Source organism: Zalophus californianus, chromosome 5 (genome assembly GCF_009762305.2).
Source record: "Zalophus californianus isolate mZalCal1 chromosome 5, mZalCal1.pri.v2, whole genome shotgun sequence".
NCBI classification, from domain to species: domain Eukaryota; kingdom Metazoa; phylum Chordata; class Mammalia; order Carnivora; family Otariidae; genus Zalophus; species Zalophus californianus.
This window is the reverse complement of record NC_045599.1, coordinates 48,702,471-48,726,946: the sequence shown is the minus strand read 5'-3', so window position 1 is coordinate 48,726,946 and position 24,476 is coordinate 48,702,471. Positions and strand designations below refer to the sequence as shown.

The window sequence follows — 24,476 nt, the reverse complement described above, 5'->3', positions numbered from 1 at the left end:
TTCTTTTAGATAACTAAACATCAAGGTGGCAGAAGTCTTTCTTTGGAAATTTTTTTTTTTTTAAAGATTTTATTTATTTATTGAGAGAAAGAGTGCCCTGCAGGGAGGGTGAGGGGCAGAGGGAGAGAGAATTTCAAGCTGACTCCACCCTGAGCACGGAGCCTGAGCAGGGCTCCGTCTGACGGACTGTGAAATCATGACCTGAGCCGAAATCAAGAGTCGATCCCGTAATGGACTGAGCCACCTAGGTGCCCTCCCTTTGGAAATTTCTTAAGTGTCCTCCTCTAGGCTGTAAACGTGTTTTTTTTTTTAATTTAAATTCAACTAATTAACATATAATGTATTATTGGTTTCAGAGGTAGAGGTTAGTGATTCCTCAGTCTTAAATAATACCCAGTGCTTATTACATCAAGTGCCCTCCTTAATGTCCAACTTCTTAAAGGCAAGGGCCAAGTCTTCAGTTGTTTTGTGTTTGCCACACCTCGTTTAGTGCTTTCCACTGCTTGTTAATGAATATGTGCTCTTGACTGACAGGGCCAGTGGAAGAGGCCTCTGAGGGTCAGAGTGTACCTCAGCTCGCCTCAGAGCACAACTGTGTTTGCCTGCGGGGCTCCATTTTCATTATTGTATCTTCTTGAAGAGAGAGGAATGTATATTCAGTGCCTTCTATTGTTTGTGTAAAACAAATTTGTAATTTCTTAAGAAACAAGTCCCAAGGTTATCATGTTAAAAACATCCTCTTCCTCAAAATGACAAGACTTACCTTGATTTTTCAATGGTAAAGGCATAGTTTCCCTGAGTTTGCTTAAAAGGTTTTTCATTTCTCGCATGTCTCTGTAAAAGTGATAAAAAGAAAAAAAAAATCAGCTGTAAATTTTTGAAATGCAATCCCAGTCTCTTCTATGAGACAATTGAGAAACGAGAGTCTGTGCTTAATTGTACTAGTTTTAGTTTCCAGTAGGCAAATGTTGAATTTTTTTTTTAAGATTTTATTTATTTATTTGACAGAGAGAGACACAGTGAGACACAAGCAGGGGGAGTGGGAGAGGGAGAAGCAGGTTTCCTGCCGAGCAGGAGCCTGATGCGGGGCTCGATCCCAGGACCCTGGGATTATGACCTGAGCCGAAGGCAGATGCTTAACGACTGAGCCACCCAGGTACCCCGGCAAATGTTGAATTTATTTTGCTTTTATAAGAAAAAAAATCTGAGACTGATGGTTTTGGAAGGAATGAGAACTACTCTGGCAAATATTTCCACAGGGCATTCTGCTGTAGGAGACTTCTTCTCTGCCTTCGGTTGGACCTGGCTGAGATCAGAGAAGAGTCTCTGATAACAAGGCCAGTATCGCAGATTTCTAAGAGGGAGGTCAAGGACATGCAAGTAGTGTAACAGGGGTACTTTGGGCAAAGCTGAGGCTGGGTGATGTTGCTCTCAGGCTTTAAGGTCAGATGGCTGTTGTGGTTGTAGTGGTCCACTGGCTATTGTCTCATTACTGTGATTGAAATTCAGTGTAACATAGCTGTTAAGGATTCACAAGATTCAGCATTGATTGAAGTGACTTAGAATAATGGGAAACTGACGAATTCTAAAATCTTCAGAGAAGAGCTCTTCACGGTGGGGAGGGGGGCGTGGAGAGGGAGAAGGAGGGAGAGTAAAGCACCTGGGACAGATGGACAAATGGACCTTCCTCTAGCCCCTCCCATGCAGGTAAGCCACTGCATCCCTCCAACATCTCTGCTCTCTCATCTTGGAATATATGTGATCCTAAAACCACCCAACTGTGGAGCAGGAAGCCATAACAGGGGGCTTCTAGTTTGGGATAGGGATCCGTTGGACTTTTCAAATCCTTGGGGCAGTAGTTCTCCACATGTTCTGGTGGTCATCCCCTGGACTTAGTACTCTTGAAATCACAGGACGTAGTGGTCGATTTCATTTATAAGAGCAAAAATCAGATACATCTTTTAGTTAGCTCTAGAATAGGCAAGCAATAGCAGCAGGTACTAAGGATTTAATAAAGTTTTGGGGGGAGGATAATCTGAAAGTTGAGGAAATTCTATCTACTAACTTATTTTTCTTTTGCTATATGAAGAAGAATCACCATTTAATTTTAGGTATGAAATCCCTCAGTTCCTTTCTTTTTTTATTTTAAGTAGGCTCCACACCCAATGTGGGGCTTGAACTCACAACCCTGAGATTAAGAGTTGCATGCTGTACCAACTGAGCCAACCAGGTGCCCCTGTGTATTTCTTGATACACAACTGTTCTCTTGAGTATGGTTTGAGGACTACTTGTCCTGGGGGAGGCCAGAGACCCCATAGGGTCTCTCCTTAAGTATTGGCTAACATGTAAAAAGGAACTCTTTCCCAGGAATAGCTGACTGGAAAAGGAGAAGAAAGCAGCCTTGTGGATCAGGTGTAGAAATAAATCCATAAAAACAATCGAAATTCTTTTCCATAAGTATGAGGATATGTCTGTGGGGCACCGATGCTGACAAGCCCCAAAGGGTATTTCTAGAGAGAAAAGGCAAAAGTGGGGGATTGGGAAAAAGAAGGGCAGTGCCCTTACATCCAGAAGTGCAAGGGGCACACACATTCTGATTTCCTGTAAAATTCTCAAGGGCGGATGGGATGGGAGGTGGACGGGCACACGGTGGGAACGGGTCAGGAATGCAGCATGTGAGACTGAGGCAAGGTCTCTCTAGAAAGCACCAATTCCCAGGTGTGGTGCTGCACAGGAGAATCACCATGTTCCAAGACCCCACCCCATGAGAGCCTGATACAGCTGGTTTCTGGGGATGGGGCTCAGGAATCAGTGTTTTTAAAAAGCCCTTCTGGTGATTTTAATGTGCAGTCCAGTGTGAGACGCACTGATCTTTTAGGGCAGAGAGAGGGAGAACTTAGGAAGCTGCCTTACCAGACCAGGTCTCTTGTGCCGACTTGTCTCAGTCATTCCCACCTCCTTTGACCTGAATCTGGACTTTAAGGCTGAACTTCAAAACTGTGGGCTATACTCTCCCTTTTTTTTTTAATTGAGGTAAAATTGGTATATAACATTATTTAAGCTTCAAGTGTGCAACATTATAAGTTTCCATCTGTATGTACTACAAAGTGATCACCACTACTGATGCATCACGCTATAACTGACCCCCTTCAACCATTTGACCCACCTCCATCCCCCCCACCCTTCCCCTCTGTAATCATCTATCTGTTCTCTTGCATCTATAAGTTTGTTTTTGTTTTGTTTTCCTTTATAGATTCCAGATATGAGTGGGATCATATGGTATTTGTTTTTCTCTGTGTGACTTATTTCACTTAGCATAATAACTTCACGGTCTATCCATGTCGTTGCAAATAGCAAGCTGAGTAGATGCCATTATAGCGTGTTTGCGGACGCGCGCGTGCGCGCGCGCGCGCACACACACACACACACACACACACACACTGCATCTTCTTTTTCCATTCGTCCATTTATGAACATTTAGGTTGTTTCAATTTCTTGGTTATTGTAAATAATACAGCAATGAACAGAGGGGTGCATATATCGTTTTGAATCAGCATTTTTGTTTTCTTTGGATAAATACCTAGAAGTGGAATAGCTGGATCATATGGGAGTCCTATTCTTATTTTTTTGAGAAATATCCATACTGTTTTCCATAGTGGTTGTGCCAGTTTACATTCTCGTCAATTGGATATGAGAGATCCATTTTTTCCCACATCCTCCTCAGTGTTTGTTATTTCTTGTCTTTTTGGTACTAGCTCATCTAACAGGTGGGAGGTGATAACTTCATTGTGGTTTTGATTTGCATTTTCCTGATGACTAGTGATGTTGAACATCTTTCTATGCGCCTGTGGGCCATCTATATGTCTTTTGTGAAAAAATGTCTATTCAGATCCTCTGACCATTTTTTAATTGGACTGTTTCTTTTTGTTGTTGTTGTATGAGTTCTTTATATATTTTGAATCTTAATCCTTTGTTGGATATATGATTTGCAAAAATCTCCCATTCAGTAGATCACATTTTTGTTTTGATGACCTTTTCTTTCGTTATGCAAAAGATTTTCAGTTTGATGTAATCCCATTTGTTTATTTTTGCTTCTGTTTCCCTTGCCTTTGGAATCAGATGCACAAAAAAAAATACCACTAAAACTCATGTTGAGGGGCTTACTGCGTATGTTTTCTTTTAGGAATTTTATGGTTTCAGATCTTACATTCAGGTTTTTAATCCATTTTGAGTTAATTTTTGAAGATTAACTGGAATTTTGATAAGGATCGCACTGAATCTGTAGATTGCTTTGGGTAGTATGGACATTTTAACCCTGTTCTTCCAATCCATGATCATGAAATATTTTTTTCCATTTATTTATGTCTTCATTTTCTTTCATCAGTGTCTTAGAGTTTTCAGTGTGTAGGTCTTTCACCTTGGTTAAATTTATTCCTGGGTTTTTGATGCAATTTAAATGGAATTATTTTCTTAATTTCTCTTTCTGATAATTTGTCATTAGTATATACAAATGCCACAGATTTCTGTGTGTTGATTTTTGTATCCTGGTACTTTACTGAATTCATTTATTAGTTCTAACCATTTTTTTTTGTTGGAGAGTCTTAGGTTTTCTAAGTATAGTATCATGTCATCTGCAGGTAGAGACAGTTTTGCTTCTTCCTTAATCATTTAGATGTCTTTTATTTATTTTTCTTGCCTAATTATCTTGGTTGGGATGTTCAATACTATATTGAATAAAAGTGGTAAGTGGCCATTTTTGTCTTATTCCTGATTTTAGAGGAAAAACTTTCAGCTACTCACCATTGACTGTGATGTTAGCTGTGGGTTTGTCATGTATGGCCTTTATTATGTTGAGATATGTTCCCTCTATGCCCACTTGGTTGAGTTTTTATTAAAAATGGTGTTGGATTGTGTCAAATGCTTTTTCTTTTTTTTTTTTAAGATTTATTTATTTATTTATTTGAAAGAGAGAGAGAATGAGAGAGAGAGAGAGAGCACACGAGATGGGGGAGGGTCAGAGGGAGAAGCAGACTCCCTGCCGAGCAGGGAGCCCGATGTGGGACTCGATCCTGGGACTCCAGGATCATGACCTGAGCTGAAGGCAGTCGTTTAACCAACTGAGCCACCCAGGCGCCCTCAAATGCTTTTTCTGCAGCTATTGAGATGATTCATTTTGTTAATGTGGTGTGTCACATTGATTGATTTGCAGATGTTGAACCATCTTTGTATCCTTGGAATCAGTCACACTTGATCATGGTATATGGTCCTTTTATTTTATTGTATCCAGTTTGCTAATATTTTGTTGAGAATTTCTACATTAATGTTCATTAATGATATTGACCTACAATTTTCTTTTTTTGTGATGTTCTTCTCTGATTTTGGTATCAGGGTCATACTAGCCTCATAAGATGACTTTGGAAGTGTTTCCTTCTCTTTAATTTTTTGGAAGATTTGGGAAGGATAGGTTTTAAGTCTTTGAATGTTTACTAGAATTCACTTGTGAATCTGTCTGTTCCTGGACTTGTGTTTGTTGGGAAGTTTTTGATTACTGATTCAATCTCCTTACCAGTAATCAGTGTGTTCAGATTCTCTATTTCTTCGTGATATCAGTCTTGGAAGAGTGTATGTTTCTACGAATTTATCCATTTCTTCCAGATTGTCCACTTTGTTAGCATATAATTGTTTGTAATAGTTTTTATGGTCCTTTGTATTTCTGTGATGTCAGTTGTAAATTCTGCTCTTTCATTTCTGATTTTATTTATTAGAACCTTCTCTCTTTTTTCTTGGTCTAGTCTAGACTTCTCTAGTCTAGATAAAGGTTTTTGAGTTTCTTTTATCTTTTCAAAGAACCAGCTCTTAGTTTTATTGATCTTTTCTATTGATTTTTAGGTCTCTTTTTCATTTCTTTCCACTCTGTATTTATTATTTCCTTCTTTCTACTGAATTTGGGCTTTGTTTTTTTTTTTTTTTCCCCTAGATCCTGTAGGTGTAAAGTTAGAGTGATTATTTGAGATTTTTCTTGCTTATGGAGGTAAGTCTGCTATGACTTTCCCTCTTAGATCACTTTTGCTACATCCCACAGATTTTGGTATGTCATAATTCTGTTTTCATTAGTCTCTAGGTTTTTTTTTTTTTTAAATTTCTTCATTGACATCTTTGATGACCCGTTGGTTGTTTAGAAGCATGTTGTTTTATCTCCACATTTTTGTGTTTTTTTCCAGCTTTCTTTTTGTAATTGATTTCTGGTTTCATACCACTGTAGTCGGAAAAGATACTTGATATTTAAAAGTGGTATGTCTTTTTGTTGGATTGACCCTTTTACATTATGTAATGCCCTTCTTTGTCTATTATTACAGTCTTTGTTTTAAAGTCTACTTTGTTATGAATATTCCTACACCAGCTTTCTATTCATTTCCATTTGCATGAAATATCTTTGTTAATCCCTTCGAGTTCAGTCTGTGTGTGTCCTGAAATGAGTCTGTTGTAGGTAGCATACAGATGGGTCTTATTTTTATGTATCCCTTCAGCCACTCTATGTCTTTTGATTGGAACATTTAGTCCATTTACATTTGAAGTAACTATAGGTAAGTAATTATTGCCATTTTGTTGATTGTTTTCTGGCTGTTTTTGTAATTCCTCTCTGTTCCTCTCTTTTTTTCTGTCTTACCTTGTGGTTTGATGGCTCTCTTTAGTGTTTTGTTTAGATTCTCTTCTCATTTTCTTTTGTGTGTGTGTGTGTGTGTGTGTGTGTGTGTGTTTTCCCAAAGATTTTATTTATTCATTTGAGAGAGAGGGAGACAGAGAGAGCACAAGCAGGGAGAGAGGGAGAGGGAGAAGCAGGCTCCCCACTGAGCAGGTAGCCCTATGTGGGGCTCGATCCCAGGACCCTGGGATTATGACCTGAGCCTAAGGCAGATGCTTAACTGACTGAGCCACCTAGGCACCCCTTCTTTGTGTTTTTATGGTAAGTTTTTGCTTTGTGGCTTGCCATAAAGTTCACATGTAAGTTCCTATGTATATAATGGTCTGTTTTGAGTTAATAGTAACATTCCAAAACTTTACATTTCTTCTACCCCTGCTATTTTAGGTTTTTGATGTCACATTTTGTGTCTTAATTTTATGCATTCTTTAATTCTTGTAGTTTCAGTTAACTGTGTTATTATTATTTAATTTTTTATTGTTATGTTAATCACCATATATTACATCATTAGTTTTTGATGTAGTGTTCCATGATTCATTGTTTGTGCATAACACCCAGTGCTCCATGCAGAATGTGCCCTCTTTAATACCCATCACCAGGCTAACCCATCCCCCTACCCTCCTCCCCTCTAGAACCCTCAGTTTCTTTTTCAGAGTTAACTGTATTATTTTTGTCTTTAAACCTTCATAGTTGCTTTATAAGTGATTGATTCACTACTTTTACTATATGTTTACCTTTTCCAGGAGGATTTCATATATATTTCCTTGTTATTAATTAGTGCCATTTCTTTCAGTTTAGAGAAGTCCCTTTAACATTTATTGTGATGCTGGGTTAGTGGTGATAAGCTCCTATATAGCTTTGGCTTATCTGGAAAACTCTTGATCTCGCCCTCATTTTTTTTTTTTTTTTTAAGTAGGCTCCACACTGAGTGCAGAGCCCAATGTGGGGCCTGAACCCATGAACCCAAGGTCAAGACCTGAGCCTAGATCAAGAGTCGGACACTCAACCAGCTGAACCACCCAGGATCCCCACTCCCTCAATTTTGAATGATAACTTGCTGAGAATTCTTGGTGAATTTTTTTCCTTTTAGCACTTTGAATATATTATGCCACCTTCTTTTGGATTGCAAGATTTCTGTTGAAAAATCTGCTGGCATACTTATGGGGTTTCTCTTGCTGCTTTTAAGATTCTTTCTTTAACTTTTATCATTTTAATTATTATTAAAATTACCATTTTAATTCTAGCATCTCTTTTTGTGGATCTCTTTGGTTCGTTTTGTTCAGGACTTTCTGTGCTTCTTAAACCTGGATTTCTTCCCCAGATTAGAAAAGTTTTCAACTATTATTTCTTCAAATAAGTCGTCTGGCCTTTTTTCTCAATCTTCCCTTTCTGGAATCTCTATAAGGCAAACATTATTCCACTTGATGTCTCAGAGGTCCCTTAAATTATCTTCATTCTCCACAATTCTTTTTTCTTTTTGCTCTTCTGCTCAGGTGACTTCTGTTGCTTTCTCTTCTAGCTTGCTGATCAGATTTTTGGCTTTATCCAGTCTGCTCTTGGACCCCGTTAGTATACTTTTCAGTTTAGTTATTGTATTCTTTGGCTCTGTAACTACTCTTCAGAACTTTCTTATATTTACTGTCTCTTTGTTCAGGATTTCCATATTCATCCATTCTTCTCCTGAGTTCACTGAGCATCTTTATGATCATTACTTTAAACTCCTTATCAGATAGGTTGCTTATGTCTGTTTCATTAATATTTTTCTCTGATACTTTATCTTGTTTTTTTGTTTGAAACATAATGTTTTGTTGAAACACTTTGTCTTATTCTCTGTGTTTGTTTGTATGTATTAGTCAAATTCACTACCCCTTCCAACATTGGAAGAATGTCTTTGGGCAGGAGAGGTCATGTGGAACCCAGATATGCAATGCCCCCTGACCACCAGAACTAGGCGCTCAAGGATTATCCTCAATATGGGCTGCACACACCCATCTGCTGTGGCAGGATTGTATCTGTGGAATGGGGGGTGGGTGGGATTGGCCCTTGGTCTGGCTGTGACATGTAGTTTTGCTCTGATGGTGTGTGGGATTCTCACCTGAGCATGCCCACCAGCTCTAATAGGTTAGAGGGATAGTTCCCAAATGGTGTCCACCAGCACCAAACTTAGCAAGGTAGGAAGAGGTCACATATATAGTGGCTGCCATTGTCTGTGTCTATATAAGGTCCCAACATTTTCCTGCCTCTCTGGCAAGTGCTTTAAGATTAGTAAGTTGGTTTCCTTCACATACGATCTAGGAACTTTTCAAATTCATGTTTTTGTGCTCGGTTCCAGCGCAAGCAAATCCGTGCATGAGTCCTTAAGAGTGGGTTCTCCATTCCGTTCAGTTTCCTAGTTATCCTGGATATAGTCCTCACTGGCTTTCAAAGTCTGGCATGTAGGGGGTCTCCTATCTCTCATGCAGGGTCTAAGGGTTGGAAGCCTGATGTGGAGCACAGACCCCTCACTTCTTAGGAAAAAATTCTGTACTTTTGAGACCCTTCCTAATTGTGGATCCCGGCACTTATGGTGGAGTCTTTTCTGGCAAGGCAGGGTGCTTACTTCTCCTACCTATCTCAGTGCCATCCTTTTTGTCTTTTGTTGTGGAGGCCCTGGCCATCCAATCTGCTGGTCTTTTTCAGAGGAAATTATTACTGTATATTTGTTGGACCCATGGGAGGGAGCGAGTTCACATCTTATGACATTATCTTGAACCTAACTGCACCCTCTCTTATTTTTATTGCCAGCCATAGCTTGCTTTCTTACAAGCTCAAAAGGCTTAGATATAGTTGCTGTGCAAGGTGCCTGAAACGGAAAATGGCCTTGCTGATGGATTATGCCCTGATCATGGCACTCTGGCAGATATTTCTTCCTGGGAAGAGAGCAAAGCATTTTCTATTTCATAAATTAAGATAAATCATTCCCTCACCATTTGTCTATAGCTGTATCAGACCGTGCCAAACAGCTTTATTGTTTGAATTGTTAGATTTCCAAGCTTATACAAAATCCAAGTTTTATTAATAGCACATAATTACCACATGCTTCAATTTTCTATAAACACAGAAATTCAGTAATTAGCTTTAGAATTATATTACAATATGAAAGTAGAACCACAATGGCTGTAAATGCCATTGTGTGTTACATTTCTAAAAATAAAAAAATAAAATGTTCATTATCTTGTCAATGATTCAACTCCACACAAAGCACTCAGTGGAATTGCCCAGTATTCATTCAACTGCTTTGTGTCAGCTCTAGGGACATTAGTAGCAAAGGACATGAGATCACTGTGAAGGCCAATAAACAAGGGCCTCATCTTCCTGCCTCACAGAATGGCATTTTTAGCATCTAGATGAGCCATGGCATGTATTACTATATTATTATTGCTTCCTTTCCCCAAATGAAATTGAATCACTGTAGAATCACTTCTTCTCAAGAAGGAAACTCCCTCTCTATCAGTGAGCTTACTGCTTGTTAAGATAAATGCATTAACTTGCTTTGATCACTAAGGGCCCATCAGCTACATTCTGGGAAAGCAAGAGAAGGGAGCTCTATGAAAAGCTGTCAACTGGACAGAATGCTTAGCCTCTGACTGACAGCTCAGCAGGCCATTCCATACACCTGAAATGCAAGAATCTACTGTTGACATCTTTGCATGATTTTGGATTCTTCTCCTTTAAACAAATGGAAATATTGGTCCCTAGCCCAGTGGGTGAGCTGTGATGGTATATAGATTCAACTTTCTCCCTTCCCAAGGAAGCACACAGTTTTCATTTCCATGGAGACACAGTGTGGTAGAGTGGGATAAAAAGAGGCTTGGGAGCCTGTGACTACTGGAAATTCTGCTAACATTCTACTGCAGGGTTTGGACTCCTTACCTTCTGTTGCCTCAATTTTCTGAGATTTCTAAAATCTGAATCTGAAAGACAAAAGCTGAATCTGAAAGAGAAAAATCTCAACTTTTATAGCCCTTAAGAGTATTAGCTGGAGGAATACTGGAAGTCTATTTAGGGTAATTTCCCACTTACCTTTCAGTGTTCTCGATGTCTATGGAAACCTGCCAGGAATGTTGCTGAATATCTACAGGGGATGATGAGGAGTCCTCTAGAGCAGGTGTTTCAGTACTCTCCTCAATTTTGCAATCCAAACTCTTGGTTCCCCCACCAGGCTCCTTTCCTAAGTTGGGGGTGGTGGTGGGGGTGTTGGTAAAGAGAAAAAGACAAGAAATCATAAATTCAAGTTCTATAGCCAAGATATCATTGCAAGGATTGTCTGTGCTTTGAGTTAGAGGCTCCATTAACCCCAATTACTTTCTGAATACTAAATACAATACCAATTCAGTTGTTTCTGAATAACATGAATATAGATATCTCTATCTCTAGCTATATAAATATATGTACTTGTGTGTGTAGCATGTTTCACAACATTCTGGGAAAGATAGTTTGTAGATCCCAGTTTGTAGATATCCAAGATCAAGGTAAAAGTAAGGGCTCAGTCTTTGATGGAGTACGAGGTCTCTATAATCCATTCTTAGTGAGGTAGATCAGGTCAGCTTGAGAGGGGAGTTTCAGCCTGTGAAATCGAGCTTCTTTTTGGCTCTTTGATTCAAAGACAACCAAGACGGCCAGGAGCAGGTGGGACACCCAGCAGGAAGAATGGGAGCTCCTGCCCTTCTCTCTGACTCTGACATTGACTGTCTTGGATTCATATCCCTTAAACAAATAGAAGTTTTGGGACCCAGTATGTGGAAAGAAGTATTATCTTAGAATGTAGGAAATAGGAGAAATTGTGGACTTGCCTTCCATTTCCTTGGTTTTCCAACCTCCTTCCGTTTATCCTTCTATGAGGAAATAGTTCAGCCTCAAGATCCAGACTGGCTCTGCTGGGACCATAAAGTGCCATCGACTAAAGTGCCATGTACTTACTGGGTAGCCATCCACAGCAGTGCACTACCAGTCCAAAACTTGCATTTACCATGCCTAATCTCAAGTGAATAAATCAGTACTTTCCAGAAACAAATCTCCAAATTGGTTCCGTAATAAATTCATATGAAATTAAATGGGAGTTATAGACTATGGCCCAGGTATCGTCTGTTAACATCTTTGATTTGGGGGCACCTGGGTGGCTCAGTCGTTAAGCGTCTGCCTTCGGCTCAGGTCATGGTCCCAGGGTCCTGGGATTGAGCCCCACATCAGGCTCCCTGCTCTGCAGGAAGCCTGCTTCTCCCTCTCCCACTCCCCCTGCTTGTGTTCCCTCTCTTGCTGGGTCTCTCTCTGTCAAATAAATAAATAAAATCTTTTTTTTTTTTTAATCTTTTATTTGGCCTTGAACATTGTCATTTGCAAGGGTGTGTCCTGGTATCATGGGAATGGCTTCTGAAGCCGGAGAACTGAGTTTTATCAGTTGTTCATTCACTCTTTGATTCATTTATTCACTTACAAACATTTCCTGGGTGTTAGCCAACTATCAGGTACTGGGTTTGATGCTAGATTGTTTCTTTTACTCTTTTATTCAGTGTTATTTGTAGTACGTAGCTGCAGCTATAGAGGAGTTGTTAAGAATTTGTGATAGCCCTTATCATTGAATATTCATGAGATAGCAGCTACACCAGGTTACCTCTTAGCTCAGTTTCCCTAATCCTGATGTGTGTTTTGCATGGTTAAAAAAAAAAAACAATATAGGGGTGCTGCATGTCTCAGCCGGTCAAGCATCTGCCTTTGGCACAGGTCATGATCTCAGAGTCCTGGGATCGAGCCCCGCATTGGGCTCCCCGCTCGGTGGCAGATGGGCTGCTCCCTCTCCCTCTCCCTCTACTCTTCCCAGCCACTCGTGCTCTCGCTCTTCTCTCAAATAAATTAATAAAATCTTGAAAAAAACTCAATATAAACAGAAAAATTAAACAAAGACACTTGTGAACAGGATGGTAAAGTCTAATAGGAAGATTTTTCCTTGGATTCCTGACTGAAGGAGACTAGCAAAAATCTCCACCCTGTCATTTCTAACCTATATGGCAGCAACACGAGGAAAAAGAGACAAGCAATTAAGTGGTTATTAACTGTACGCCATTCATCAACCTATAGTAGAAATGGACCTCTGAATTTTCACCCAAAGCACAAACATAAGTTTACTGATGAGAACTTTTGATCCTTTTGTGTGTACTTTATGCTCATTGATCCTGAGTGATGGAATTGCTTTTCCAATTTTATGGTATACTGTTGGGGTGAAATTTAATTAAGTACATAATTTATAATATTACCATTTCACAGTTGGAGGGCACTGACCTCTTAAAAGCAATTGCATCACGCTTCCTGGGAGAGTGCAACAAATACAGTCCATCTGCCACCCCTACTGAGCAGGGTCGCCTTAGGATGCAGTTCCACAGGGGTGGCTAAGATCTGAGAGAGAAGCAAAAGGCAGGGGTGGTGGGGGTGGGGGGCTCCTTAAACCCGGTCCTCTGCTGCTCAGAACTCTGAAGGATTGGGCCATCTGAAAGCACACATGGTTCCCGTGGTCCTCCTGTGGAGTAGAAATGCCTTGGGGAACACAGTATGGTTTGGGCAGCAAAGGGGAAAGGAAGAAGATACACTTATGGGCTTTGCTTGGCTTGGGGCCATTGTAGCCCCTGTCCTGTGGTCAGAGCTTTCATTCAGATGAGGACAGGGGAGGACACACTGTTTCTCGGAGTCCTCTCTCTACCTCCCTCATATTTGTGTGTGTGTGTGTGTGTGTGTGTGTGTATATATATATATGCTTTTTACACGAAAAGGCATAAATAAAATCCAATCCACAGTCAGTGTGTTTACACTTACTGCCCGTAATACTTCCATAATACTTATATAAGACAAAGATCATCCTATAACCTTTTCAAAGTAAAATAACTGTTCATATATTCCCGAAACACACCTGTGAGCTTGTAATGCCAAGTCATCTCCTCCTTCTCCTCATTTCTCAGTGACTAGTTCTAACTCTGCTAATATAGATGAACAAAAATAAAAACCTTGGATGCTGGGCTTGCAGTGTAGTGCTATCAGCTCTCACAATCTCTGCAGAATTTTGATCATATTGTATCTTCTCTGGCTGAAACATCTTAAAAAGACAGAAGGGATCAGTATGAATTTAAGGGGTTTTCAATTCCAGAGTATTTGTGGGGTCAAGTTCTCTCTGCACGTAGATAATAATTGCTTTCATGAACTCAGAGCAATGACTTTATGTGGCTCATCCCTTCCCAGTACAGAGTCTGTTTATTTGCCTTCATGGTACTCATCTCTTAGAAATTATCTTGCTTATGTATTTGTTAACAAATTAAATATATTTTTAATAGTATATAAATTTGAATATGCTTTTTTCTTGTAACTCTTTCATATCTCTAATGCTGTGTATTCATGGCTCCTGATTTCTTTGTATACCATCTCTTGAGTTCCACATCTTTAGCTTTCTTGGATTCAGTTTTCATTTTGTTGCAGCATATCCTCGACTAATTATTTCAGAGCATATCTGTGGAATGCAAAATTTTTTACTCTTGAAGTAACCGAAAATACTTTTTTCTTCTCTCTTTCTCTCTCTTTGTGCTCACGCTTAAATTTTAATTGGCTGGATGTAGAAATCTAACTTCAAAGTAAGTTTCTCTCAGACTTGGAAGATACTATGTCCTTATCTTAATGCCCATATCCAGAGTGATTTGTATGTAGCCTGTTTACGGCTGTCTGAAAAATTTTTAGGGTATTACCTTTAAATTCTTAATTATTGAGATGGCTCCTAAATAGTGTAAGTGTAGCTTCTCTTTATGTTAATCTTTGTTGGCATTTGCAATCTCTCATCTCCCTTTTTTTTATTTTGAGAATTTGCAAACCTACTGTAAACTTGCAATAATACAGTGGACACCCAGATATTCTTGTTTTACCAACTGTTAACATTTAGCTATATTTTCTTTTATTTCTCTCTCTGTATCTCTCTATATGTATGTATATGTATATAGGTTTTATATATATAGATTATATGTATTATATAATTTTTATATATAAAACTATATATTTAAATATAATTTTAATGACCCATTTAAGAGTAATTTGCAGTCATTAATGGCACTTTATTCTAAATACTCCAGCATGTATCTCCTAAAGAACAAGTATGTTTTCCTCTGTAAGCTCAAAATAATGATCACACCAAAAAAAATATTTAACTTGGATTAAATATGATTCAATACAGTTTGATACAATACTATTATTTAATATATAGATTATATTCACATTTCCCCAATTGTTTCAATAATGTTTTTTCCAGCCTTTTTTTAATTGAAGGCTCCGGTTAAGGACTGCACTGCATTTGGTTGTCCTTTTTCTTTATTCTCCTTTTATGTAGAACAGCACCCTTGTCTTTTTGTCTTTCACGTCATTAATATTTTTGAATGAAGAGTTCAGGCCAGTTGTTTTATAGAGAGTCTTTCAGTTTGGATCCGTCTTCTTGTTTCTGCGTGCGTAGGTTCGGCGTAAACATTTTTCGGCAAGCATATTATAGAAGTGATATTGTATCTTTCTTAGTGCAGTGCATCAGAAAGCTCATAAGTCACTTTGTCCCATTATTGTTAGTTAAATATTATTGATTGCTTGGTTTCTGCCAAAAGCTTTCATTCCAATGGGAAAAAGGGATCCACCATTATAGATGTACCCTTTTCCCTTAGTGGTTACTAACTACTCTATGGAGTGATTCATTGAGATGTTACGGCATTTTCAATTTAAGTATTTCTTTCTTTTAGGTTTGGGAAAAGTTTTTCTATTTTTCTTGGTTATCTACCTCTCTGTTCTCTCCATTCTTTTCAGAATTCCTCTTTCTTATTGGAGTCTCGGAACCATCCTATATGTTTCTTTTCTTTTTCTTTCTTTCTTTTTTTTTTTAGATTTTATTATTTATTTATTTGCCAGAGAGAGAGAGAGCACAAGCAGGGGGAGTGGCAGGCAGAGGGAGAAGTAAGCTCCCTGCTGAGCAAGGAGCCAGATGCGGGACTCGATCCCAGGACCCCAGGATCATGACCTAGCCGAAGACAGACGCCCAATGACTGAGCCACCCAGGCGTCCCCCATCGTATATGTTTCTTAACTATTCCCCACACTCCACATTTATTTTGGGGTTTGAATTCTGGGAGAATACCTTGACTTGATTTTATAGTTCACTATTTTAGGGTCTCAGCATATTCATTATAATAATTGTTAAGAACTGTGAAGGGTCTGAGATTTTACTCTACCTGTGAGTTAGCCTGCCACAGTCTCATGGGTCATGGAAGAAGACTTGAGACTTCTAAGTCAGAGACAAAAACAGTTCATTACTCACAGACTAGCAGTGGCCAGACTATAGGCATTTGTGTTGGTTTCTTGAGTCCTAATTCTCACAGGGAGACACAGAAAGGGCCAGATCACTACCTGTGGAACAGGGGCCGTGTGACAGGAGAGGAACCCTGAGCTTAGGGATCCTGTCTTCTATAAGCCTGTCTGCCCTTTGCCCCAGAGGGAAACATTTTCATTGTACTGAATAGTCAGTATGCCCTGCTCTGGAGAGAGACACTATCTCTATTTTCCAAGGCATTTACTAAGTAAACATCCTTGAAAAGATAGTATAAAACAAAGGGCAGTTAATGCCTCACTGTGCAAGATGTACAGAAATGCAAGAGACTGGAGGGTTGGCTCCCAATACCAATTAACCCATCTATTTAGTTTTTATTTGATTGATAACATTTTTATCCCCAACAAATCTGGCTGCTTCCTTTTTGTTACAGACTATTATTGTTTTATGGGTATGGTAAACTCATAAATCTCTCTGAGAATATCAACTACATATATTTTAAATTCTTCATCTGTTCCCACTTTACAATTTGTTCTTCAAGAATTAGTTGTTTGTTGCATTTGGCATCCCCCTTCTGGTGTGTTGGCTTTTTCATTATTTTTTTAAAATTTGACATCCCTGGATGTCCATCCAGATTTATTTATGAGGATCTCTGTTTGCCTATCATTCTGATTATAGTGTCTTCCTTCTGGTTATTGAGGAGAAGGGACAGGATGTGTGGCTGCAAAATGTGTGTTTCAAGCTTGTCTTCTGGGTGTTTCTCATCTCCAGTGATAAGTTACCTGGGCACTTGGCCTGTTTGGGGGCCCCCTGTCTACTCAGAGTTTCCTGTTTAAAACTCTTACCACAGTGAGATATACTGAGCAATTTAGCCTGGGCAAAACACTGGAGTAATGTGCTCACTTTCTTTTTCTTCTACTGCTGTCTTTATGGAGGTGCAGAGTTATTTCACACTCTGCTCTGCTGCCCCGTCCTGACAGTCACACCAGATGTCCTCCTGGGGCGAGGAGCAGTGATGGTCTCTATTGCTCAGTGTGGGGCGGCCCAGCTTTTTCTGAATGCAATTTCAAACCTAATTTCCCTGACAACAGTTCCAGAAATCCTTCCTGTGATTTGCATTTGTTGATTCCAACTTCAAAGTATTTCTGGAATTGATTTTATTTTTGCAGTGATTTTCTCCTGCTTGAATTTCTTTTGTTTCTTTTTGAGTGTTTTATCAGCTATGGTTTCTCCTGTTCATTTATATCCACCAATCCATTCCCAATAGCTTTGGAGCTTTGCGAAATTCTCCAAAATTTCTGGTTTGTGGAGGGCATCCTTCCTTGTTTTTCAGGGGTATAGAAGACTATACTCTTCAGCCGATCTCTGTTTTCTTTTCCTCCTACAATTAGGAGGGACCACGTGACAGAGCTATGGCCAATGGATTGTAAGTAGGAGTGATGTATGCCTCTTCCAAATTGGCGCCTAAAAATCTTCCCATGTGGTTCCACTTGCTTTCTTTTCTCCTTCTGACCTTTGAATGGATGTGGATAATGGAAAGAGCAACACTGCCCAGCCATCCCAGCTCTGGCATTGGACTATGATGTGGATAAATAATGAACTCTTATTGTTCTAATCTGTCAAGATTTGGTGTTGTTTCATGCAGTAATTATTCTACCCTGACAAATCTAAGAAATAATATGGATTTTTTTTCATTATATCTTCTTCTGTTATTTCAATGGATTTTCAGTACAAGGGGAAATATAGGAATGAGTTCAGTCTCACATCTCTGGACAAGCTTTTCCACCAATTACACTCCTCTTTTGATGACAGATGCAGAATGAAAGCTGTTCATTCATTCGTTCAGTAGTTATTAATTGAAACTCTGCTCTAGGCACTATGCTAAATTCTGAGGATACAGAGGTGAAACACACTCAAGGAGATCAAATCTAGAGAGGACAACAGACAAGAAACCAGGTAACTACCCCTCCATGTAAAAGGTGTTAAAATCTGTGCCATGGAGATGTGTGGGGGACATACTGAGTGTGTATCAGCCCAGCATTGGAGGGCCACAAAAAGCTACCTGTAGGATGTCCCATCTCAGTTCTGACCCAGAAACTAGGCCAGATGAAAGGGATGGATGTGAAATGGGTAATATGTTCCAGGTAAAAGGAGCAACTGAAAAGAAGATGCAAGTTCCGGTACCTACAACTAGTTCAGAATGCCTGGAGAGTGGCACAGTAAGGTATGGGGGGGCTGGTGAGGTGGGGGTTGCTAGTGAAAGAGGAGGCTCGAAAAATTAGGGTCAGTTCATACATATTCTTCTGCGCTACATTAACGAGTCAGCAGAGGAGTGCTCCACAACCCTGGACAGTGGCCAACTGGAGTTCTTTATCCGTAGCTTCCCTGCTTTGACCAGGTGTCCTCAGAGTGGAGTACCAGTTCTCTAACATCAGGTGGGCTCTCTGCCCTGCTCTCAGGAAAGGGACCAACCAGCTTGCAAATGGTAACTTCAAGTCAATGTTTTACTTTACCCAAGAGAGTGAATATGCATTTAAAATAATTTCTGATTATGAAATGAAAAATGCTGGCCCCTGAAAGATCAATTTCAGGCCTCAGTGAACAAATATTTGCTCAAGGAGGGGACGGAGGTAGGGGAGAGAGTCCGTAGGGTACCTTGAAATCATACTAAGCTGGCTTCATCACTGTTAAGAACTAGGACATCAAAAAGTTGGCCACTTTCCTCAGGGCCTTGCAAAGCTTTTTGCCTTCAGCTCCGTTGGGATTTCCATGTATTTTTAGCTTGTTTATGGATAATATAATAGGCATGTTTGAGGAAAAGTTAAGGGAAACCACCCATGAAGCACATACCAGTTTGGAAAGCTGGTTATTCTTATATTCGTGAGAAATGGTCAGTTGTTTGGGAGAAATAAAAACACATCTGATTGTGGGGCAGCCTCAAGAGTTCCATAGAGCACCCTCCACCTCAAAAATCCTAGGCACTGGCCCTGGCAGATGGGGCTGGGGTCCTTTATTTACAGTGGGAATTTCTTGATCACACTCGACTTTGACTTTCATTCTCCTGATTTCTTATTTCTCCCACCCTTTTTCTTCTCTGTCCATATTTTCCTCAATTCCTTTTCCATTTCTCCCTTCCATTCCTTCTTGCTTTCCTGCCCATCTTCAGTCCACCAGTGACACTGGGAAGCACTGTTCTAGACAGTGTCTCTTTGGAGGCCCTGAGTTTGACCTCTGGTGTCTAGCAATGTCAATATTTGCATAAATTTCCCCAGGAATCAAAACAAACCAAACCAATCTTCTCTGAGCTAATATTATACCACTGCACTATCATTTCCTTGATGATAGGGACAAATTTCCCATGTTCTTTGTACTCCTGACATGGAGTATCTGCTATGCTCAGGGAAGGCTTTCACAACAGTTTCATCCCGATGGTGAGCAAGATGAACACAGTGTAAATGAGATGCATGTATGGAACCTTATCTAGATAGTTCTTCTCACTTTCAAGCATTTCCATAACTGGGAGATGCACTGTGAAAAAAATGGAGGAAATGGAGGCTGTTTGTGAGGTAATCCACCTTTACTCCTGTGCTTCTAAAAAGCGTGCAATTTACATAGAAATAAGTTATATTAATTTAGCTAGTTGCTTACCTGTATTAAAAAGTAGTTTCAAAGGCTTTTCTACACCATGGTAGGAAGATACTCAGAGTGCCATAAAACACATAGTGGAAAATAAAAATGTTATCATCAGCAGAGCCCCTTTCTTACCCATGTACTGGAAAATAAACATTTTCCAATTCAGAAGAGATACAGAACTCTCCTCCTTCCCCCACAGTCCTTCTCTGTGCTCCTTACAGTACTGTAGTCCTAGCACTGCCCCCCAGAGTGTCAGCCATCTTGGTGGCTCCACGTAGCCATGTGAGAAAGCAGAAGCACAAGGCACCCCCTCCTCCTACCCTGTAGCACAGGACAAGAGCAGATAAGGAGATGCATTTGGAGGAGGTCTCTATGAGGCTTTTCCTGCTCAATATCCGGCCCCCCGCTAAAGTAGAGCAAAACAATGTACAAGATATATTTACTGTATAATTAATTAATTCCAACTTTCCCATAATGGGTATCATGGCTGAATCATGCTGCCTTTGGATCACACAAATGCTATGTTTTATTTTATTTTATTTTATTTTACTAAATATAATCATTTCTTTGTCAGAATTCTTCACCCCAAGTAAAATATTTTATAAATCATTAAATGATCTATGGAGTTAACTTTCCCTCCCGTCTTAGAACTAACTCTCTGACTTAGTGTTATTTTGGTAAGAAATTAAATACATAATGGATTTTAGCCATTAAACATGGTATTTTGAAATATTGTACACTAATGATTAAATAAGTCAAATCTGTGGAAAAAATTCAACTAATCACACAACTATTTTTTCTTTCTCCATTTTGTATGTTCTCTTGCCCTTTTCCAATGTAGCTTAATGGGAAATGGTCTGGTGTGGGGGGAGAGTCAGAACTCTGCTGTGGGATTCATGTGCTATGTGACCTTGGGCAAGTTCTCTCTTTCAGTTTTGGGGGAAATAACAGTTGAGGATAAAATGAGGTAGCGGGTATGAATCACCTGGCTGTAGAAAGTACACAGTGAGTGGAAGCTATTGTTACTGCTGTCATCCTAAGTCCTCAGCTGACATCTACTTTGACAAAATGTGGTCAATATGGTGCCCTACTCAACTGTTTGGCATATGAAGACACGCAGAGAGAGTAATAGATGGTACTAGATGACCCTAGTTGTAGATTCCAGAAGGTGGTTATGTTTATATTCTTCAAACAGTCCAAGTTTGTTCTAGTCTTGCATTCTTTGCATCAGACACCAGAGTTTATGAGGTTCCCTTCTTGTCATTCAAATCTTAGATTAAATGGTATCTCTTCACAGAGCTTTGACCATCCCTTTTGGGTTAGCCACCCAGTCACTTTCTAGGATTTCACCCATTCTGTTTTAATTGCGACATTACTGACATTGCACTTACTAGTATTTGGGATTTTTAGAGCATTTGGATTTTTTTTCCTTTCTTTTCTTTCTTTCTTCCTTTTCTTTCTTTCTTTCTTTCTTTCTTTTCTTTCTTTCTTTTCTTTCTTTTCTTTCTTTTCTTTCTTTCTTTTCTTTCTTTCTTTTCTTTCTTTTCTTTCTTTTCTTTCTTTCTTTCTTTCTTTCTTTCTTTCTTTCTTTCTTTCTTTCTTTCTTTCTTTTTCTTTCTTTCTTTCTTTCTTCCTTTTCTTCCTTTTCTTCCTTTTCTTTCTTTTCTTTCTTTCTTTTCTATTTCTCTGCATTAGATTATATACTCCAAAATAACAGGGATATCTCTTCAGCCTTGATCATTAAAGTCCCCTAGTACCTAGAACAGCAGCTTAGATATGATAGCTGCTCATTAAATTTTTGTTCAGAGAATGAATACATGTTTCCACTCAGAATTTGAATCATAGTCTGTTTTAAGATTCATTCTGCTTCATTTCTTCTAACCTGCTGTTCTATTTTAGTATCAATTGCCTCATTACTTTGGAAAATAAAGCCTTTATTTGTGGCTGTATTCTGTTTTTATGTTGCTTGTTTCTTTTATTGGTGTGGGTTATTTCCTTTATATTTCTTAATAGGAGGCTTGAATACTTTGGAGTCTTTATTGCTCATATTCTATTTTTTGTCTTTGAGTGCATCCTGTATTTTGCTGGATAGTAGTTCATTAATTTCTCATTATAGCATCTTGAGCTCTCAGCTTCCACTAGAGTTTGAATTAAGATTTTTCAACTTTTAACATTCCTCTGCCCTTTCCCTTTGTGATTACAATACCCTCCGAGGACTTGGGGACAGTTTTGCTGTAAGCTGGGGCCAAGAGGTGGAGCAGAGTCAGAGAGGGCCACTGACGGGGCAAGGTGAGACAAAAACCAGATGGAAAGCTCAAGTTCACATGTGAAGGGGAGCTGCGTTGGAGTGTTCTATGGTCTCTGCTCCTTTGAGAATGGCTATGTTGCCAAAATGGATTGAGTAGGGAGAGAATGAGAGAGAGGAAAGCCATGGTCAAAATAGCAGGGTCATTTGATTCCTTTAGAAATCTGGCTCCACTTTCCGCCAACAGAGGGAATGAGACCTGCAATCTCATTTCCTCGGGAGGCAGGCAACAGGCACTGATGGTCAATGCGATACATGAACTCACTTATGGAAAAAGATTGCCTACCTAAGTGTGAAGAAGAGCAACTATTTTGCACTATAAACATAGAAATTACACTCTGTCTAGCAGTGGTCCCATCTATAACTTTAAGTGTTAGAATATGAAGCTGCAAAATGACTAAAATTATTCCCATCTGTCATCTTCTTGAAACAAACAATTCTTCAGAACCACATGCTACGTGGTACAACCCAATGCCTTTATTAAATCTGGATTTTACCTCACATTACTGTAATTGACTTTAATTTTGTTGGCCATGAAAGAAGAAAAGCATTTTATTGCTGTTTTTCCTCTTCTTCTCCTTCACCACTCCCTCCTCCTCTTCCTTCTTTTTGGCAGTAGCATGATCTTGTAAATTATAAAAGATTTCCAAGTAGACTGTACCAATGAGACTTAATGAGACAGCAAAAATGCTGAAGCATGGTGCATAGAAAGAGCATGAAGCTCCACTGAAGATACTGTTAAGGACTAAGGATACCTATAATTGGCTTAATTGGGAGGGGAAAGCAATCATCAGTACTAAATTCAAGCTCACTGAAGGAGCTTTAAAATGATTTGAGCCTTATTTTTCCCAGAAAGAAACCATACTCCTTGCTCTTGCAGCGACTGTGTGTGCCCTTTTTCTCCAAAGGGTAAGCTCATGCCTACTCAATGGTAAAACTAAATGTGATATATAGTACTTGCTGGACTTTGGTGTTAGCCATGAGGTAACTAGAACTGAAAATAAATTAGAAGTCCACATAAATGTGAAACACTTTGGCTTCAGTATCTAATCTCAACCAAAAACAAAATTGGCCAGACTGGATGACTGTGTTACAATTCCTTCCTTTTTCCCTGATGGAAAACCAATAGTGAAGTAGAGAGGAATGGCTAGCCTGTAACACGCACACAGAGTGAGAAGAAATTAGCTAACCTAAAAGTTATCCAAACACCATTTTTTATCGTACATTAGAAGAACCATACCAGAAAGAAATTCTAAGCAGAAAGATACTGAGAGTGTCACAGACTAGAAAGGGAGTCACTATTCCTGAGACTCTGAGGACTATTGATTTCCTCAATAAAGGGACTTAGTGAGATCTTCTAGACAGGCCACTCCCCTAGCTGGAGGCCACACCAGAGATACCACTGTGTTTGGATAAAGAATACGTTATCCCGCATCTTAAAACTTGGTAAACAGATTTGTGTATATCTGGTAGAAGGGGACTGCTTCCTGCTGCCACCTCTACCACCTCGCCTGAAGTTGGGAATCACCTAAACTTCAGGTTCCACTCCATTGCTCATTTAAAAGCTTTATGGGGCACCCGGGGGGCTGAGTTGGTGAAGCGTCTGCCTTCGGCTCAGGTCATGATCTTGGGGTCCTGGGATCAAGCCCTGCATCGGGCTCCTTGTTCAGTGGGGAGTCTGCTTCTCCCTCTCCCTTTGTCCCTCTTCCCCACTCATGCCCTCTCTCTCTAAATAAAATCTTAAATAAAAAAAATAAAGGCTTTATATATTTTTCCTTAATCACACATCCTGACTCCATTTCTTAGTAAGTCCCACTGGCAGAGCCTTCTTTCCACCCCTTCCCCATTTCTTGTTCTCATGCAGTAAGACTGCTTAGGCTTGCTGATTCCCCTGTGTCTACTAATCTGCATAGCGACTGTACGTTTCTAGGACAAGATGCATGTTATATCTCTTAATTTGCCCAACTCTTAAACACTCTTGTGCTGTGGTCTATGGATATATTTCCTCCTTTTTTTTTTTTATAAAGATTTTATTTTTAAGTAATCTCTATATCTAAAGTAGGGCTTGGACTTACAACCCTGAGATCTAGACTCACATGCTCTACCGACCGAGCCAGCCAGGCTCCCCTGGACATATTTTTTCCAGTCATTTCTGGCAGTCCATGGTCATTGGAGTCAAGTGTTTCCATTCTTTTTAGTCAGGGCCTTCCAGATTGCTAGCAGCAGATGTAATATACTTATTGTGTATCAGCTAGAGCCTTCTGGACACAGGTTACTCTCCAGTTTCCGATGATACCAAAGAAAGAAAAAACAGAAACTAGTGATATCAGCTGACATTTTCTATGCTGTCCTAATGGTGGGAATATAAACTAGAGAACAAAGCCAGGAGTTGGAATCAATAATTATAGCATTAATCTCTTAGGTGTAATGAGGAAATTAATGGAGAGAATAAAGAAATAGAGAAGTGTAATA

The 24,476-nt window shown here is 39.5% G+C and overlaps 1 protein-coding gene across 2 annotated transcripts in view; it reads right to left on the bottom strand.

The window, feature by feature from the left end:
* The window catches only part of LOC113928965 (regulator of G protein signaling 7 binding protein), a 101,196-nt gene that overhangs the window by 13,865 nt on the left and 62,855 nt on the right, over positions 1-24,476 (bottom strand). The window contains exons 4-5 of one of the 2 annotated variants that reach the window (XM_027605373.2): positions 10,763-10,910; positions 764-834 (exon numbers count right to left, since the gene is read on the bottom strand). In XM_027605373.2, coding sequence (XP_027461174.1) covers positions 764-834; positions 10,763-10,910 — 219 coding nt within the window. Of the gene's footprint in view, positions 1-759; positions 835-10,762; positions 10,911-24,476 lie in introns of those variants that run through there. The other variant, XM_035727650.1, reaches the window with a different exon arrangement.